General features: G+C 43.9%; 2 protein-coding genes across 4 annotated transcripts in view; both read right to left on the bottom strand.

Moving 5' to 3' along the window:
- Positions 1 to 20,770, bottom strand: part of LOC124039065 (AT-rich interactive domain-containing protein 4B-like) — a 908,546-nt gene that overhangs the window by 647,979 nt on the left and 239,797 nt on the right. The gene's annotated exons all lie outside the window — the stretch shown is intronic.
- Positions 8,292 to 20,770, bottom strand: part of tsnax (translin-associated factor X) — a 45,437-nt gene continuing 32,958 nt past the window's right edge. For all 3 annotated transcript variants that reach the window (XM_046357668.1, XM_046357669.1, XM_046357670.1), the window contains exons 6-8: positions 9,463 to 9,621; positions 9,062 to 9,127; positions 8,292 to 8,960 (exon numbers count right to left, since the gene is read on the bottom strand). In XM_046357668.1, the coding sequence (XP_046213624.1) occupies positions 8,802 to 8,960; positions 9,062 to 9,127; positions 9,463 to 9,621 (384 nt within the window). In that variant the 3' untranslated portion in view covers positions 8,292 to 8,801. The remainder of the gene's footprint in view (positions 8,961 to 9,061; positions 9,128 to 9,462; positions 9,622 to 20,770) is intronic.

The following is a 20,770-nucleotide window of genomic DNA, read 5'->3' as shown; positions in this document are numbered from 1 at the left end:
TAATGACCATGTTACAACACTGGGGTGTGGAAATGACCATGTTATAACATTAGGGGTGGTAATGACCATGTTACAACACTAGGGATTGTAATGACCATGTTATAACACGGGGATTGTAATGACCATGTTACAACACTAGGGGTGGTAATGACCACGTTACAACACTAGGGGTGGTAATGACCATGTTACAACACTAGGGATTGTAATGACATGTTATAACACTAGGGGTGGGAATGACCATGTTATAACACTAGGGTGTGGTAATGACCATGTTATAACAATAGGGATTGTAATGACCATGTTATAACACTAGGGATTGTAATGACCATGTTATAACACTAGGGGAAGTAATGACCATGTTATAACACTAGGGATTGTAATGAGCACGTTACAACACTAGGGGTGGTAATGATCATGTTACAACACTAGGGATTGTAATGACCATGTTATAACAGGAGGGATTGTAATGACCATGTTACAACACTATGGGGTGGTAATGACCATGTTACAACACTAGGGGTGGTAATGACCATGTTACAACACTAGGGGATTGTAATGACCATGTTATAACACTAGGGGTGGTAATGACCATGTTATAACACGAGGGATTGTAATAATATTGACCATGTTACAACACTAGGGGTGTAATGACCACGTTACAACACTAGGGGTGGTAATGACCATTACAACACTAGGGGTGGTAATGACCACGTTACAACACTAGGGGGTGGTAATGACCATGTTACAACACTAGGGGATTGTAATGACCATGTTATAACACTAGGGGGTGGGAATGACCATGTTATACCACTAGGGATTGTAATGACCATGTTATAACACTAGGGGATTGTAATGACCATGTTACAACACTAGGGGGTGGTAATGACCACGTTACAACACTAGGGGGTGGTAATGACCATGTTACAACACTAGGGGATTGTAATGACCATGTTATAACACTAGGGTGTGGTAATGACCATGTTATAACACTAGGGGATTGTAATGACCATGTTATAACACTAGGGTGTGGTAATGACCATGTTACAACACTAGGGGATTGTAATGACCATGTTATAACACTAGGGATTGTAATGACCATGTTATAACACTAGGGGTGGTAATGACCATGTTATAACACTAGGGATTGTAATGACCATGTTATAACACTAGGGATTGTAATGACCATGTTATAACACTAGGGGAAGTAATGACCATGTTACAACACTAGGGGTGGTAATGACCATGTTATAACACTAGGGATTGTAATGAGCACGTTACAACACTAGGGGGCCATGTTATAACAGTAGGGGTGGTAATAACCATGTTATAACACTAGGGACCATTACAACACTAAGGATTGTAATGACCATGTTATAACACTGGATTGTAATGACCATGTTACAACACTAGGGGTAATGATCATGTTATAACAGTAGGGGTGGTAATGACCATGTTATAACACTAGGGACCATGTTACAACACTAGGGGATTGTAATGACCATGTTACAACACTAGGGTGTGGTAATGACCATGTTATAACACTAGGGATTGTAATGACCATGTTACAACACTAGGGATTGTAATGACCATGTTACAACACTAGGGGTGGAAATTACTATGTTACAACACTAGGGGTGGTAATGATCATGTTACAACACTAGGGATTGTAATGACCATGTTATAACACGAGGGATTGTAATGACCATGTTACAACACTAGGGGTGGTAATGACCACGTTACAACACTAGGGGTGGTAATGACCATGTTACAACACTAGGGATTGTAATGACCATATTATAACACTAGGGGTGGGAATGACCATGTTATAACACTAGGGATTGTAATGACCATGTTATAACACTAGGGGATTGTAATGACCATGTTACAACACTAGGGGTGGTAATGACCATGTTACAACACTAGGGGTGTAATGACCATGTTATAACACTAGGGTGTGGTAATGACCATGTTATAACACTAGGGATTGTAATGACCATGTTAGAACACTAGGGGTGGTAATGACCATGTTACAACACTAGGGGTGGTAATGACCATGTTACAACACTAGGGGTGGTAATGACCATGTTACAACACTAGGGGTGGTAATGACCATGTTACAACACTAGGGGTGGTAATGACCATGTTACAACACTAGGGGGTGGTAATGACCATGTTACAACACTAGGGGTGGTAATGACCATGTTACAACACTAGGGGTGGTAATGACCATGTTATAACACTAGGGTGTGGTAATGACCATGTTATAACAGGAGGGATTGTAATGACCATGTTACAACACTAGGGGTGGTAATGACCACGTTACAACACTAGGGGTGGTAATGATCATGTTACAACACTAGGGATTGTAATGACCATGTTATAACACAAGGGATTGTAATGACCACGTTACAACACTAGGGGTGGTAATGACCACGTTACAACACTAGGGGTGGTAATGACCATGTTACAACACTAGGGGTGGTAATGACCATGTTACAACACTAGGGGTGGTAATGACCATGTTATAACACTAGGGGATGTTAATGACCATGTTATAACACTAGGGACCATGTTACAACACTAGACATTTACATTTAAGTCAATCAGACCATGTTATAACACTATCCAGTGGAACAGCCACTTTACAATAGTAAAATATTTTAAGGCAGGGGGTAGAAGGATTACTTTATCCTATCCTAGGTATTCCTTAAAGATAAAAGAGGTGGGGTTTCAGGTGTCAAGGGGATGGTGATTGACTCCGCTGTCCTGGCGTCGTGAGGGAGTTTGTTCCACCATTGGGGGCCAAAGGGGGTAATGACCATGTTACAACACTAGGGGTGGTAATGACCATGTTACAACACTAGGGGGTGGTAATGACCATGTTACAACACTAGGGTGTGGTAATGACCATGTTACAACACTAGGGGGTGGTAACGACCATGTTACAACACTAGGGTGTGGTAATGACCATGTTACAACACTAGGGGTGGTAATTACCATGTTACAACACTAGGGGGTGGTAATGACCATGTTACAACACTAGGGGTGGTAATGACCATGTTATAACACTAGGGATTGTAATGACCACGTTACAACACTAGGGGGTGGTAATGACCACGTTACAACACTAGGGGGTGGTAATGACCATGTTACAACACTAGGGGGTGGTAATGACCATGTTACAACACTAGGGGTGGTAATGACCATGTTATAACGCTAGGGGATGTTAATGACCATGTTATAACACTAGGGACCATGTGTAATGACATTTATTTAAGTTATAACACTTATCCAGGGACTTACAAATTGGTAATGACCACTTTACAATAGTGCATCTAAATATTTTAAGGCAGGGGGTAAAGGATTACTTTATCCTATCCTAGGTATTCCTTAAAGATATGAAAGAGGTGGGGTTTCAGGTAATGATTGACCATGTTAGGGAACCACCATTGGGGGCCAAAGGGGTGGTAATGACCATGTTACAACACTAGGGGTGGTAATGACCATGTTACAACACTAGGGGGTGGTAATGACCATGTTACAACACTAGGGTGTGGTAATGACCATGTTACAACACTAGGGGTGGTAATGACCATGTTACAACACTAGGGTGTGGTAATGACCATGTTACAACACTAGGGGTGGTAATTACCATGTTACAACACTAGGGGTGGTAATGACCATGTTACAACACTAGGGGTGGTAATGACCATGTTATAACACTAAGGATTGTAATGACCATGTTATAACACGGGATTGTAATGACCATGTTACAACACTAGGGGTCGGTAATGATCATGTTATAACAGTAGGGGGTGGTAACAACCATGTTATAACACTAGGGACCATGTTACAACACTAGGGGATTGTAATGACTGTTACAACACTAGGGTGTGGTAATGACCATGTTATAACACTAGGGATTGTAATGACCATGTTACAACACTAGGGATTGTAATGACCATGTTACAACACTAGGGGGTGGAAATTACTATGTTACAACACTAGGGGGTGGTAATGATCATGTTACAACACTAGGGATTGTAATGACCATGTTATAACACGAGGGATTGTAATGACCATGTTACAACACTAGGGGGTGGTAATGACCACGTTACAACACTAGGGGGTGGTAATGACCATGTTACAACACTAGGGGATTGTAATGACCATATTATAACACTAGGGGTGGGAATGACCATGTTATAACACTAGGGATTGTAATGACCATGTTATAACACTAGGGGATTGTAATGACCATGTTACAACACTAGGGGGTGGTAATGACCATGTTACAACACTAGGGGTGGTAATGACCATGTTATAACACTAGGGTGTGGTAATGACCATGTTATAACACGAGGGATTGTAATGACCATGTTAGAACACTAGGGGGTGGTAATGACCATGTTACAACACTAGGGGGTGGTAATGACCATGTTACAACACTAGGGGGTGGTAATGACCATGTTACAACACTAGGGGGTGGTAATGACCATGTTACAACACTAGGGGGTGGTAATGACCATGTTACAACACTAGGGGGTGGTAATGACCATGTTACAACACAAGGGGGTGGTAATGACCATGTTATAACACTAGGGTGTGGTAATGACCATGTTATAACAGGAGGGATTGTAATGACCATGTTACAACACTAGGGGGTGGTAATGACCACGTTACAACACTAGGGGTGGTAATGATCATGTTACAACACTAGGGATTGTAATGACCATGTTATAACACAAGGGATTGTAATGACCACGTTACAACACTAGGGGGTGGTAATGACCACGTTACAACACTAGGGGGTGGTAATGACCATGTTACAACACTAGGGGGTGGTAATGACCATGTTACAACACTAGGGGTGGTAATGACCATGTTATAACGCTAGGGATGTTAATGACCATGTTATATAACACTAGGGACCATGTTACAACACTAGACATTTACATTTAAGTCATTTATCAGACGCTCTTATCCAGAGCGACTTACAAATTGGTGCATTCACCTTATGACATCCAGTGGAACAGCCACTTTACAATAGTGCATCTAAATATTTTAAGGCAGGGGGTAGAAGGATTACTTTATCCTATCCTAGGTATTCCTTAAAGATATGAAAGAGGTGGGGTTTCAGGTGTCTCCGAAGGTGGTGATTGACTCCGCTGTCCTGGCGTCGTGAGGGAGTTTGTTCCACCATTGGGGGCCAAAGGGGGTGGTAATGACCATGTTACAACACTAGGGGTGGTAATGACCATGTTACAACACTAGGGGGTGGTAATGACCATGTTACAACACTAGGGGGTGGTAATGACCATGTTACAACACTAGGGGTGGTAATGACCATGTTACAACACTAGGGTGTGGTAATGACCATGTTACAACACTAGGGGTGGTAATTACCATGTTACAACACTAGGGGGTGGTAATGACCATGTTACAACACTAGGGGTGGTAATGACCATGTTATAACACGAGGGATTGTAATGACCATGTTACAACACTAGGGGGTGGTAATGACCACGTTACAACACTAGGGGGTGGTAACACTGACCATGTTACAACACTAGGGGTGGTAATGACCATGTTACAACACTACCATGTTACAACACTAGGGGTGGTAATGACCATGTTATAACGCTAGGGGATGTTAATGACCATGTTATAACACTAGGGACCATGTTACAACACTAGACATTTACATTTAAGTCATTTATCAGACGCTCTTATCCAGAGCGACTTACAAATTGGTGCATTCACCTTATGACATCCAGTGGAACAGCCACTTTACAATAGTGCATCTAAATATTTTAAGGCAGGGGGGTAGAAGGATTACTTTATCCTATCCTAGGTATTCCTTAAAGATATGAAAGAGGTGGGGTTTCAGGTGTCTCCGGAAGGTGGTGATTGACTCCGCTGTCCTGCCGTCGTGAGGGAGTTTGTTCCACCATTGGGGGGCCAAAGGGGGTGGTAATGACCATGTTACAACACTAGGGGGTGGTAATGACCATGTTACAACACTAGGGGGTGGTAATGACCATGTTACAACACTAGGGTGTGGTAATGACCATGTTACAACACTAGGGGGTGGTAATGACCATGTTACAACACTAGGGTGTGGTAATGACCATGTTACAACACTAGGGGTGGTAATTACCATGTTACAACACTAGGGGGTGGTAATGACCATGTTACAACACTAGGGGTGGTAATGACCATGTTATAACACTAGGGGGTGGTAATGACCATATTACAACAATACGGGGTAGTTGTGAGCCCTACCAGAAAAATCCACACACACAGCATAGTGAGAGACACCAAACACTTTACCAATCCTTATTTGACGTTTGCATTTATCCCATCCTGGTGACGATCGCCTGAGGGGGGAGAGAGGTGAGGTGGATGAGAGTGGGGGCAGGTGTGAGTGTGTGTGCCAGGAGGCTCAGCGGGCGATAGGCACATACAGTTAGGCAGCCAGGAGAGTCAACCAATACGTCCCAAATGCCACTCCATTCCCTACAGAGTGCTCTGCTTTTGGTAAAAAAGTAGTGTACTAGGTAGAGACTATCGTCCTGGTCTAAAGTAGTGTACTATGGAGGGAATAGGGTGGCATTTGGGGCTAAATAAATCAGACAGGTGTAAAGGCTACTTTAGATTACCAGACAGGTGTAAAGTCTATTCTAGATTATCAGACAGGTGTAAAGGCTACTTTAGATTATCAGACAGGTGTAAAGGCTACTTTAGATTATCAGACAGGTGTAAAGGTTACTTTAGATAATCAGACAGGTGTAAAGTCTATTCTAGATTATCAGACTGATGTAAAGTCCTCTTTAGATTATCAGACAGGTGTAGTCTACTTTAGATTATCAGACAGGTGTAAAGGCTACTTTAGATTATCAGACAGGTATAAAGGTTACTTTAGATAATCAGACAGGTGTAAAGGCTACTTTAGATTATCAGACAGGTGTAAAGGCTACTTTAGATTATCAGACTGATGTAAAGGCTACTTTAGATTATCAGACTGATGTAAAGGCTACTTTAGATTATCAGACAGGTGTAAAGGCTACTTTAGATTATCAGACTGATGTAAAGGCTACTTTAGAGTACCAGACAGGTGTAAAGGCTACTTTAGATTATCAGACTGATGTAAAGGCTACTTTAGATTATCAGACTGATGTAAAGGCTACTTTAGATTATCAGACTGGTGTAAAGGCTACTTTAGATTATCAGACAGGTGTAAAGGCTACTTTAGATTATCAGACAGGTGTAAAGGCTACTTTAGATTATCAGGCAGGTGTAAAGTCTACTTTAGATTATCAGACTGATGTAAAGGCTACTTTAGATTACCAGACTGATGTAAAGGCTACTTTAGATTATCAGACAGGTGTAAAGTCTACTTTAGATTACCAGACAGGTGTAAAGGCTACTTTAGATTACCAGACTGATGTAAAGGCTACTTTAGATTATCAGACAGGTGTAAAGGCTACTTTAGATTACCAGACAGGTGTAAAGGCTACTTTAGATTATTCAACAGGTGTAATGTCTACTTTAGATTATCAGACAGGTGTAAAGGCTTCTTTAGATTACCAGACTGATGTAAAGGCTACTTTATATTATCAGACAGGTGTAGTCTACTTTAGACTCCCAGACAGGTGTAGTCCACTTTAGACTCCCAGACAGGTGTAAAGTCTACTTTAGACTCCCAGACAGGTGTAGTCTACTTTAGACTCCCAGACAGGTGTAGTCTACTTTAGACTCCCAGACAGGTGTAGTCTACTTTAGATAACCAGACAGGTGTAGTCTACTTTAGACTCCCAGACAGGTGTAGTCTACTTTAGACTCCCAGACAGGTGTAGTCTACTTTAGACTCCCAGACAGGTGTAGTCTACTTTAGACTCCCAGACAGGTGTAGTCTACTTTAGACTCCCAGACAGGTGTAGTCTACTTTAGATAACCAGACAGGTGTAGCTACTTTAGATAACCAGACAGGTGTAGCCTACTTTAGACTCCCAGACAGGTGTAGTCTACTTTAGACTCCCAGACAGGTGTAGTCTACTTTAGACTCCCAGACAGGTGTAGTCTACTTTAGATAACCAGACAGGTGTAGCCTACTTTAGACTCCCAGACAGGTGTAGTCTACTTTAGACTCCCAGACAGGTGTAAAGTCTACTTTAGACTCCCAGACAGGTGTAAAGTCTACTTTAGACTCCCAGACAGGTGTAGTCTACTTTAGATAGTGATAGAGGAGAGACCCAGCCTCACACACAATAATGCCAGAGAGTGTCATCTTCACAACACTTTTTGAACTTTATTGAAAAATACTAAATTAAGAGTGACATTTTAGATGCTATATCTTGACGACCTTCAGATTGGGATTGACCGTTTGGCACAGCAGAGATTGTGACGACACTGATCAGATTCAGAACAAACAGCAATGAACAATGTTTGAATGAAACAACAGTTGACACCAAATACCATAACAAACGCATTATCCAGACCAACATCAGATGTCACCACAGAACAATAACAAACCAGAGTATAACGTTGTGGAACTTTCAGATAGAAATGTACCTTGTAGAACAAACATGCTTCTTGAACATCTAGAAAAAGGAATCATCACATCTTTATAGATTTCTATCTGCAAAGTTCCACAACATTTTGCCTATTGAACATGACCCTGACTGCATACCAGGGCTCGGGGTGAAGTTTCCCCTAGGTACAGACCACGCCCATCATTTAACCCTACACCTTTCCAGACCATTACACCCCACCTCCACCATTAAACCCCACCCCCATCGCTAGGCCATTCCTTCGTCCTGGTCCATCATGGCTGTCCTGCTGGAGAAGACGTCAGCCAGCATGTGTTTGGGGATCTCTGACCCCCGCACCTTCAGGGTATAGCAGGCATCCTCCACCTTGGACAGACTCTGTCTCAGCGTGTGGAGCTTCTTACTGACCTGGGATAGATCAATTCATTAAATTAGCCAATCAATCAATCACAAAATGTACTGCCCCAGTCACCCACACACAGACATAGAGTGAGCAGCTTCTTACTGACCTCATAAGGACCAGTGTTACCGATGTAGGAGAAACCATCGTGGATCTGACGCAGGAACATGGACACCTGGGATCGAGCAATCAGATGGATTTATAAAGCACTTTCGACATGAGGAGTTGTCACAGTGTTTTACAGTGACAACAATATCTAGATCCAGTCTGTCTGTCAGTCAGCCTTTTTACATCAGTAGTTGTCTGTGTTTTTACATTAGTAGTTGTCTGTGTTTTTACAGTGACGAGGCTTACAAAAGTCTGGTAACTTTACCAAAATTCCCAGAAATCCTTCTTGGATTATTCCTGGATTTCCTGCTTATTCCCTCCTGAGTCTGGGAATACTTTAACAGAAATTTCTGAAAAAAAAAAGAAATTGCAACCCTAACACAGATACAGGAATATGCTGACCTGGAAGGGTGTGTCCATGTCCCCGTTCCCCACGCTACTGATACACATCCTCATCAGCTCACCTGTCAGGTCGGCCACGCCCAACAGGTAGTCTGTAGGGGTCACCTGAAAGGTCAGCACTTGGGGGGTTCCTATTGGCTGCTGGCCCTCTGGGGTGTCCTATAGGTCAGAGGTGAGTCACGGTTAGTTAGTGACTATACTTTCACATTCCTTATCATTATTCTGTCAGTAGTACCACGCAGTCTGTCGTCCCTGAGGAACACTATGATACACTGACTGACTGTAGAGAGGAAAGAGCAAGCAGCAGATCATCTTGATATTGACAAACTTGGCTAAATACACAATAACTTGGCTATATACACAATAACTTGGCTAAATACACAATAACTTGGCTATATACACAATAATTTGGCTAAATACACAATAACTTGGCTAAATACACAATAACTTGGCTATATACACAATAACTTGGCTATATACACAATAACTTGGCTATATACACAATAACTTGGCTAAATACACAATAACTTGGCTATATACACAATAACTTGGCTATATACACAATAACTTGGCTAAATACACAATAACTTGGCTATATACACAATAACTTGGCTATATACACAATAACTTGGCTATATACACAATAACTTGGCTAAATACACAATAACTTGGCTATATACACAATAACTTGGCTATATACACAATAACTTGGCTATATACACAATAACTTGGCTAAATACACACTAACTTGGCTAAATACACAATAACTTGGCTAAATACACAATAACTTGGCTACATACACAATAACTTGGCTAAATGCACAATAACTTGGGCTCCCAAGTGGCACAGCGGTCTAAGGCACTCCATCTCAGTGCTTGAGGCGTCACTACAGACTACATTACAGGCTGTATCACAACCGGCCTTGATTGGGAGTCCCATTGGGCAGCGCACAATTGACCCAACGTCGTCCGGGTTTGGCCAGTGTAGGCCGTCTTTGTCAATAAGAATTTGTTCTTAACAGACTTGCTAAGTTAAATAAAGGTAAAATATATTATAAACATTTTTTTATTTTTTTAAATATACACAATACCTTGGCTATATACACAATAACTTGGCTATATACACAATAACTTGGCTATATACACAATAACTTGGCTAAATACACAATAACTTGGCTAAATACACAATAACTTGGCTAAATACACAATAACTTGGCTATATACACAATAACTTGGCTAAATCCACAATAACTTGGCTATATACACAATAACTTGGCTAAATACACAATAACTTGGCTAAATACACAATAACTTGGCTATATACACAATCACTTGGCTAAATACACAATAACTTGGCTAAATACACAATAACTTGGCTATATACACAATCACTTGGCTAAATACACAATAACTTGGCTATATACACAATAACTTGGCTAAATACACAATAATGATTTTTAATAATAAAAAAGAAGGAAAATCCGAAACATACAATATACTTGCAGTGAAGCCGCTCAACAACTACACCACACCAGTCATCCAATAGACTCCCACTCAACAACTACACCACACCAGTCATCCAATAGACTCCCACTCAACAACTACACCACACCAGTCATCCAATAGACTCCCACTCAACAACTACACCACACCAGTCATCCAATAGACTCCCACTCAACAACTACACCACACCAGTCATCCAATAGACTCCCACTCAACAACTACACCACACCAGTCATCCAATAGACTCCCACTCAACAACTACACCACACCAGTCATCCAATAGACTCCCACTCAACAACTACACCACACCAGTCATCCAATAGACTCCCACTCAACAACTACACCACACCAGTCATCCAATAGACTCCCACTCAACAACTACACCACACCAGTCATCCAATAGACTCCCACTCAACAACTACACCATACCAGTCATCCAATAGACTCCCACTCAACAACTACACCATACCAGTCATCCAATAGACTCCCACTCAACAACTACACCATACCAGTCATCCAATAGACTCCCACTCAACAACTACACCATACCAGTCATCCAATAGACTCCCACTCAACAACTACACCATACCAGTCATCCAATAGACTCCCACTCAACAACTACACCATACCAGTCATCCAATAGACTCCCACTCAACAACTACACCATACCAGTCATCCAATAGACTCCCACTCAACAACTACACCACACCAGTCATCCAATAGACTCCCACTCAACAACTACACCACACCAGTCATCCAATAGACTCCCACTCAACAACTACACCACACCAGTCAGTCATCAATAGACTCCCACTCAACAACTACACCACACCAGTCATCCAATAGACTCCCACTCAACAACTACACCATACCAGTCATCCAATAGACTCCCACTCAACAACTACACCATACCAGTCATCCAATAGACTCCCACTCAACAACTACACCACACCAGTCATCCAATAGACTCCCACTCAACAACTACACCACACCAGTCATCCAATAGACTCCCAGTCATCAATAGACTCCCAACAACTACACCACCAGTCATCCAATAGACTCCCACTCAACAACTACACCACACCAGTCATCCAATAGACTCCCACTCAACAACTACACCACACCAGTCATCCAATAGACTCCCACTCAACAACTACACCACACCAGTCATCCAATAGACTCCCACTCAACAACTACACCACACCAGTCATCCAATAGACTCCCACTCAACAACTACACCACACCAGTCATCCAATAGACTCCCACTCAACAACTACACCACACCAGTCATCCAATAGACTCCCACTCAACAACTACACCACACCAGTCATCCAATAGACTCCCACTCAACAACTACACCACACCAGTCATCCAATAGACTCCCACTCAACAACTACACCACACCAGTCATCCAATAGACTCCCACTCAACAACTACACCACACCAGTCATCCAATAGACTCCCACTCAACAACTACACCACACCAGTCATCCAATAGACTCCCACTCAACAACTACACCATACCAGTCATCCAATAGACTCCCACTCAACAACTACACCATACCAGTCATCCAATAGACTCCCACTCAACAACTACACCATACCAGTCATCCAATAGACTCCCACTCAACAACTACACCATACCAGTCATCCAATAGACTCCCACTCAACAACTACACCATCACCAATAGTCATCACAATCAGACTCCCACTCAACAACTACACCATACCAGTCATCCAATAGACTCCCACTCAACAACTACACCATACCAGTCATCCAATAGACTCCCACTCAACAACTACACCATACCAGTCATCCAATAGACTCCCACTCAACAACTACACAATACCAGTCATCCAATAGACTCCCACTCAACAACTATACCACACCAGTCATCCAACAGACTCCCACTCAACAACTTCACCATACCAGTCATCCAATAGACTCCCACTCAACAACTACACCATACCAGTCATCCAATAGACTCCCACTCAACAACTACACCACACCAGTCATCCAATAGACTCCCACTCAACAACTACACCACACCAGTCATCCAATAGACTCCCACTCAACAACTACACCACACCAGTCATCCAATAGACTCCCACTCAACAACTACACCACACCAGTCATCCAATAGACTCCCACTCAACAACTACACCACACCAGTCATCCAATAGACTCCCAACTACAACAACTACACCACACCAGTCATCCAATAGACTCCCACTCAACAACTACACCACACCAGTCATCCAATAGACTCCCACTCAACAACTACACCACACCAGTCATCCAATAGACTCCCACTCAACAACTACACCACACCAGTCATCCAATAGACTCCCACTCAACAACTACACCACACCAGTCATCCAATAGACTCCCACTCAACAACTACACCACACCAGTCATCCAATAGACTCCCACTCAACAACTACACCACACCAGTCATCCAATAGACTCCCACTCAACAACTACACCACACCAGTCATCCAATAGACTCCCACTCAACAACTACACCATACCAGTCATCCAATAGACTCCCACTCAACAACTACACCATACCAGTCATCCAATAGACTCCCACTCAACAACTACACCATACCAGTCATCCAATAGACTCCCACTCAACAACTACACCATACCAGTCATCCAATAGACTCCCACTCAACAACTACACCATACCAGTCATCCAATAGACTCCCACTCAACAACTACACCATACCAGTCATCCAATAGACTCCCACTCAACAACTACACCATACCAGTCATCCAATAGACTCCCACTCAACAACTACACCATACCAGTCATCCAATAGACTCCCACTCAACAACTACACCACACCAGTCATCCAATAGACTCCCACTCAACAACTACACCACACCAGTCATCCAATAGACTCCCACTCAACAACTACACCACACCAGTCATCCAATAGACTCCCACTCAACAACTACACCATACCAGTCATCCAATAGACTCCCACTCAACAACTACACCATACCAGTCATCCAATAGACTCCCACTCAACAACTACACCATACCAGTCATCCAATAGACTCCCACTCAACAACTACACCACACCAGTCATCCAATAGACTCCCACTCAACAACTACACCACACCAGTCATCCAATAGACTCCCACTCAACAACTACATCACACCAGTCATCCAATAGACTCCCACTCAACAACTACACCACACCAGTCATCCAATAGACTCCCACTCAACAACTACACCATACCAGTCATCCAATAGACTCCCACTCAACAACTACACAATACCAGTCATCCAATAGACTCCCACTCAACAACTATACCACACCAGTCATCCAACAGAATCCCACTCAACAACTTCACCATACCAGTCATCCAATAGACTCCCACTCAACAACTACACCATACCAGTCATCCAATAGACTCCCACTCAACAACTACACCACACCAGTCATCCAATAGACTCCCACTCAACAACTACACCACACCAGTCATCCAATAGACTCCCACTCAACAACTACATCACACCAGTCATCCAATAGACTCCCACTCAACAACTACACCACACCAGTCATCCAATAGACTCCCACTCAACAACTACACCATACCAGTCATCCAATAGACTCCCACTCAACAACTACACAATACCAGTCATCCAATAGACTCCCACTCAACAACTACACCATACCAGTCATCCAATAGACTCCCACTCAACAACTACACCATACCAGTCATCCAACAGACTCCCACTCAACAACTACACCATACCAGTCATCCAATAGACTCCCACTCAACAACTACACCATACCAGTCATCCAATAGACTCCCACTCAACAACTACACCATACCAGTCATCCAATAGACTCCCACTCAACAACTATACCACACCAGTCATCCAACAGACTCCCACTCAACAACTACACCACACCAGTCATCCAACAGACTCCCATTCAGAGTGACACACAGAAGCATCCAGGGTCAATGCCCTGCTCAAGGGCATGTTGACCGATCTCCCACCAGGCCAAAAAACGTGAACCCGAACCCTCCAAGATCCCCCCCACAGTTCCCGAACAGCTGTCCCTCAACCTTTCGAGACCCCTTCCACAGTCCCCCTCCCCCAAGAAGAAAAACAAAAAATACAATCAATTCCATTCCCCACCCCACAATGCACCAACAACCAAGAGAATAATAAACTAAAGAGACAAAAGAAAGACAGAAGAAAACAGCAAACAACAATGCAAAAAAAATAGAACATGTAAAAAATAGATTTAAAACAAAGGACAACACAAATCATAACAGAAATGCCAACTGTATATGTTTGTGTGCATGTCTGGTACTATTACATGGATGTGTGTGTTCTTCTATGTGTTTATTTGAAGGAGAGTTGTTTATTTTTTATTTCACCTTTATTTAACCAGGTGGCCAGTTGAGAACAAGTTCTCAGTTACAACTGCGACCTGGCCAAGATAAAGCAAAGCAGTTCGACAGAAACAACAACACAGAGTTACACATGGAATAAACAAACATACAGTCAATAACACAGTAGACAAATCTATATAAAGTGTGAGCAAATGTAGAAGAGTAGGGCGGTAAAGGCAATAAATAGGAGGCAAAATAATTACAATTTAGCATTAACACTGGAGTGATAGATGTGCAGATGATGATGTGCAAGTAGAGATACTGGGGTGCAGAAGAGCAAGAGGATAAATAACAATATGGGGATGAGGTAGTTGGGTGTATATTTACAGATTGGTTGTGTACAGGTACAGTGTGAGCTGCTCTGACAGCTGGTGCTTAAAGTTGAAGAGGGAGATATAAGACACCAGCTTCAGTGATTTTTGCAATTCGTTCCAGTCATTGGCAGCAGAGAACTGGAAGGAAAGGCGGCAAAAGGAGGAGTTGGCTTTGGGGATGACCAGTGAAATATACCTGCTGGACGTGTGCTATGGATGGGTGCTGCTATGGTGACCAGTGAGCTGAGATAAGGCGGGGCTTTACCTAGCAGAGACTTGTAGATGACCTGGAGCCAGTGGGTTTGGCAACGAGTATGAAGCAAGGGCCAGCCAACGAGAGCATACAGGTCGCAGTGGTGGGTAGTATATGGGGCTTTGGTGACAAAACAGTGATAGACTGCATCCAATTTGTTGAGTAGAGTGTTGGAGGTTATTTCGTAAATGACATCACCGAAGTCAAGGATCGGTAGGATGGTCAGTTTTACGAGGGCATGTTTGGCAGCATGAGTGAAGGATGCTTTGTTGAAAAATAGGAAGCCAATTCTAGATTTAATTTTGGATTGGAGATGCTTAATGTGAGTCTGGAAGGAGAGTTTACAGTCTAATCAGACACCCAGGTATTTGTAGTTGCCCACATATTCTAAGTCAGAACCGTCCAGAGTAGTGATGTTGGACAGACAAGCAGGTGCTGGCAGTGATCGGTTGAAGAGCACTACCCCAGAGGGTAGACAGGTCTGCACAACGCATCACCGGGGGCAAACTACCTGCCCTTCCAGGACACCTACACCACCCGATGTTACAGGAAGGCCATAAAGATCATCAAGGACAACAACCACCTGAGCCACTGCCTGTTCACCCCGCTATCATCCAGAAGGCGAGGTCAGTACAGGTGCATCAAAGCTGGGACCGATAGACTGAAAAACAGCTTCTATCTCAAGGCCATCAGACTGTTAAACAGCCACCACTAACATTGAGTGGCTGCTGCCAACACACTGACTCAACTCCAACCACTTTAATAATGGGAATTTATGGGAAATGATGTAAAATATATCACTAGCCACTTTAAACAATGCTACTTAATATAATGTTTACATACCCTACATTATTTATCTCATATGTATACGTATATACTGTACTCTATATCATCTACTGCATCCTTATGTAATACATGTATCACTAGCCACTTTAACTATGCCACTTTGTTTACATACTCATCTCATATGTATATACTGCACTCAATACCATCTACTGTATCTTGCCTATGCCGCTCTGTACCATCACTCATTCATATATCTTTATGTACATATTCTTTATCCCTTTACACTTGTGTGTATAAGGTAGTAGTTTTGGAATTGTTAGCTAGATTACTTGTTGGTTATTACTGCATTGTCGGAACTAGAAGCACAAGCATTTCGCTACACTCGCATTAACATCTGCTAACCATGTGTATGTGACAAATAAAATTTGATTTGATTTATTTAGTTTTACTTGCATTTAAGAGCAGTTGGAGGCCACGGAAGAAGAATTATGTGGCATTGAAGCTGGTCTGGAGGTTAGTTAACACAGTGTCCAAGAAGGGGCCAGAAGTATACAGAATGGTGTCGTCTGCGTAGAGGTTGATCAGAGTATCACCAGCAGCAAGAGCGACATCATTGATATATACAGAGAAAAGAGTCGGCCCGAAAATTGAACCCTGTGCTACCCCCATAGAAACTGCCGGAGGTCCGGACAACAGGCCCTCTGATTTGATACACTGAACTCTGTCTGAGAAGTAGTTGGTGAACCAAGCGATGCAGTCATTTGAGAAACCAAGGCTGTTGAGTCTGCCAATAATTTTATTGTCCATAAGCTTGAGTTCATTTGCACACAAAAAATCATACAATGATGGAAAGACCTGTGTGTTGTCCTTGTTAATGGAGACAAAGAAGAGCTCCAACTTCTTAATCATAGCCCCAATTGTGTCCCATACTTTGAATATAGTTGTGGAGAGTCCCTGTAATCCTAGATTCAGATCATTCTTGTGATAAAAAACATCACCCAGATAGGCCAGTCGTGTGAGAAACTCGTCATCATTCAAGCGGTCAGACAAGTCAACATTATGGTCAGTATAGAGAACTTTAAGCTCGTCTCTCAATTCAATAAAACATGTCAATATTTTGCCCCTTGATAACCAGCGCTCTTCTGTATGTTGTAAAAGCGTTACATGGTCACTGCCCATATCATTGCATGATGTAGAAAATGCACAAGAGTTCAGGGGCCTTGCTGAAACAAAGTTAACCATTTTCACTGTTGTCCAAAACATCTTTCAAGCTGTCAGGCATTCCTTTGGCAGCAAGAGCCTCTCAGTGGATGCTGCAGTGTACCCAAGAGCCTCTCAGTGGATGCTGCAGTGTACCCAAGAGCCTCTCAGTGGATGCTGCAGTGTACCCAAGAGCCTCTCAGTGGATGCTGCAGTGTACCCAAGAACCTCTAGGTGGATGCTGCAGTGTACCCAAGAGCCTCTCAGTGGATGCTGCAGTGTACCCAAGAACCTCTAGGTGGATGCTGCAGTGTACCCAAGAGCCTCTCAGTGGATGCTGCAGTGTACCCAAGAGCCTCTCAGTGGATGCTGCAGTGTACCCAAGAGCCTCTCAGTGGATGCTGCAGTGTACCCAAGAGCCTCTCAGTGGATGCTGCAGTCTACCCAAGAGCCTCTCAGTGGATGCTGCAGTGTACCCAAGAGCCTTTCAGTGGATGCTGCAGTGTACCCAAGAGCCTCTCAGTGGATGCTGCAGTCTACCCAAGAGCCTCAGTGGATGCTGCAGTGTACCCAAGAGCCTCTCAGTGGATGCTGCAGTCTACCCAAGAGCCTCTCAGTGGATGCTGCAGTGTACCCAAGAGCCTCTCAGTGGATGCTGCAGTCTACCCAAGAGCCTCAGTGGATGCTGCAGTCTACCCAAGAGCCTCAGTGGATGCTGCAGTGTACCCAAGAGCCTCTCAGTGGATGCTGCAGTCTACCCAAGAGCCTCAGTGGATGCTGCAGTGTACCCAAGAGCCTCTCAGTGGATGCTGCAGTGTACCCAAGAGCCTCTCGGTGGATGCTGCAGTGTACCCAAGAGCCTCTCAGTGGATGCTGCAGTGTACCCAAGAGCCTCTCAGTGGATGCTGCAGTCTACCCAAGAGCCTCTCGGTGGATGCTGCAGTGTACCCAAGAGCCTCTCTGTGGATGCTGCAGTGTACCCAAGAGCCTCTCGGTGGATGCTGCAGTGTACCCAAGAGCCTCTAGGTGGATGCTGCAGTGTACCCAAGAGCCTCTAGGTGGTTGCTGCAGTGTACTCAAGAGCCTCTCAGTGGATGCTGCAGTGTACCCAAGAGCCTCTAGGTGGATGATGCAGTGTACCCAAGAGCATCTAGGTGGATGCTGCAGTGTACCCAAGAGCCTCTAGGTGGTTGCTGCAGTGTACCTAAGAGCCTCTCGGTGGATGCTGCAGTGTACCCAAATGGCAACTGCTTGCACGAGCGTTACCACTCCACTATGTCTCCCTGTCATGGCTTTTGCACCATCAGTACAGATAACAACACATCTTGACCACTTAAGGCCATTTGATTTCACAAAGCTGTCCAGTACTTTATAAATACCCTCTCCTGTTGTCCTGGTTTCCAGTGGTTTGCAAAAGAGGATGTCTTCCTTAATTGACCCCCCCATAAATGTTACGGACATATACCAGGAGCTGTACCAGGCCTGTTGACTCATCCAGCTGTAACAGACATATATCAGGAGCTGTGCCAGGCCTGTTGACTCATCCAGCTGTAACAGACATATATCAGGAGCTGTGCCAGGCCTGTTGACTCATCCAGCTGTAACAGACATATATCAGGAGCTGTGCCAGGCCCTGTTGACTCATCCAGCTGTAACAGACATATGCCAGGAGCTGTGCCAGGCCATCCAGCCAGACATATGCGTCTGTTGACTCATCCAGCTGTAACAGACATATACCAGGAGCTGTGCCAGGCCTGTTGACTCATCCAGCTGTTACAGACATATACCAGGAGCTGTGCCAGGCCTGTTGACTCATCCAGCTGTTACAGACATATACCAGGAGCTGTGCCAGGCCTGTTGACTCATCCAGCTGTTACAGACATATACCATATACCAGCGCTCTTCTGTATGTTGTAAAAGCGTTACATGGTCACTGCCCATATCATTGCATGATGTAGAAAATGCACAAGAGTTCAGGGGCCTTGCTGAAACAAAGTTAACCATTTTCACTGTTGTCCAAAACATCTTTCAAGCTGTCAGGCATTCCTTTGGCAGCAAGAGCCTCTCAGTGGATGCTGCAGTGTTGACCCAGAGCCTCTCAGTGGATGCTGCAGTGTACCCAAGAGCCTCTCAGTGGATGCTGCAGTGTACCAAGAGCTGTCAGTGGATGCTGCAGTGTTGACCATCCAAGAACCTCTAGGTGGATGCTGCAGTGTGCCCAAGAGCCTCTCAGTGGATGCTGCAGTGTACCCAACTGAAGACATATACCAGGAGCCTCTAGGTGGATGCTGCAGTGTACCCAATACCAGAGCCTCTCAGTGGATGCTGCAGTGTACCCAAGAGCCTCTCGGTGGATGCTGCAGTGTACCCCAAGAGCCTCTCAGTGGATGCTGCAGTGTACCAGCTGTAACAAGAGCCTCTCAGTGGATGCTGCAGTCTACCCAAGAGCCTCTCAGTGGATGCTGCAGTGTAACAGACATATACCAGAGCCTTTCAGTGGATGCTGCAGTGTACCAGACATAGAGCCTCTCAGTGGATGCTGCAGTCTACCCAAGAGCCTCAGTGGATGCTGCAGTGTAACAGACAAGAGCCTTTCAGTGGATGCTGCAGTCTAACAGACAAGAGCCTCTCAGTGGATGCTCCAGCTGTAACCAAGAGCCTCTCAGTGGATGCTGCAGTCTACCCAAGAGCCTCCAGCTGGATGCTGCAGTCTACCCAAGAGCCTCAGTGGATGCTGCAGTGTACCCAAGAGCCTTTCAGTGGATGCTGCAGTCTACCCAAGAGCCTCTCAGTGGATGCTGCAGTCTACCCAAGAGCCTCAGTGGATGCT

The sequence above is a fragment of the Oncorhynchus gorbuscha genome, linkage group LG07, assembly GCF_021184085.1.
Source record: "Oncorhynchus gorbuscha isolate QuinsamMale2020 ecotype Even-year linkage group LG07, OgorEven_v1.0, whole genome shotgun sequence".
Lineage (NCBI taxonomy): Eukaryota > Metazoa > Chordata > Actinopteri > Salmoniformes > Salmonidae > Oncorhynchus > Oncorhynchus gorbuscha.
Note: the sequence above shows the minus strand (reverse complement) of the source record. Positions and strands in the feature narration are given on the sequence as shown.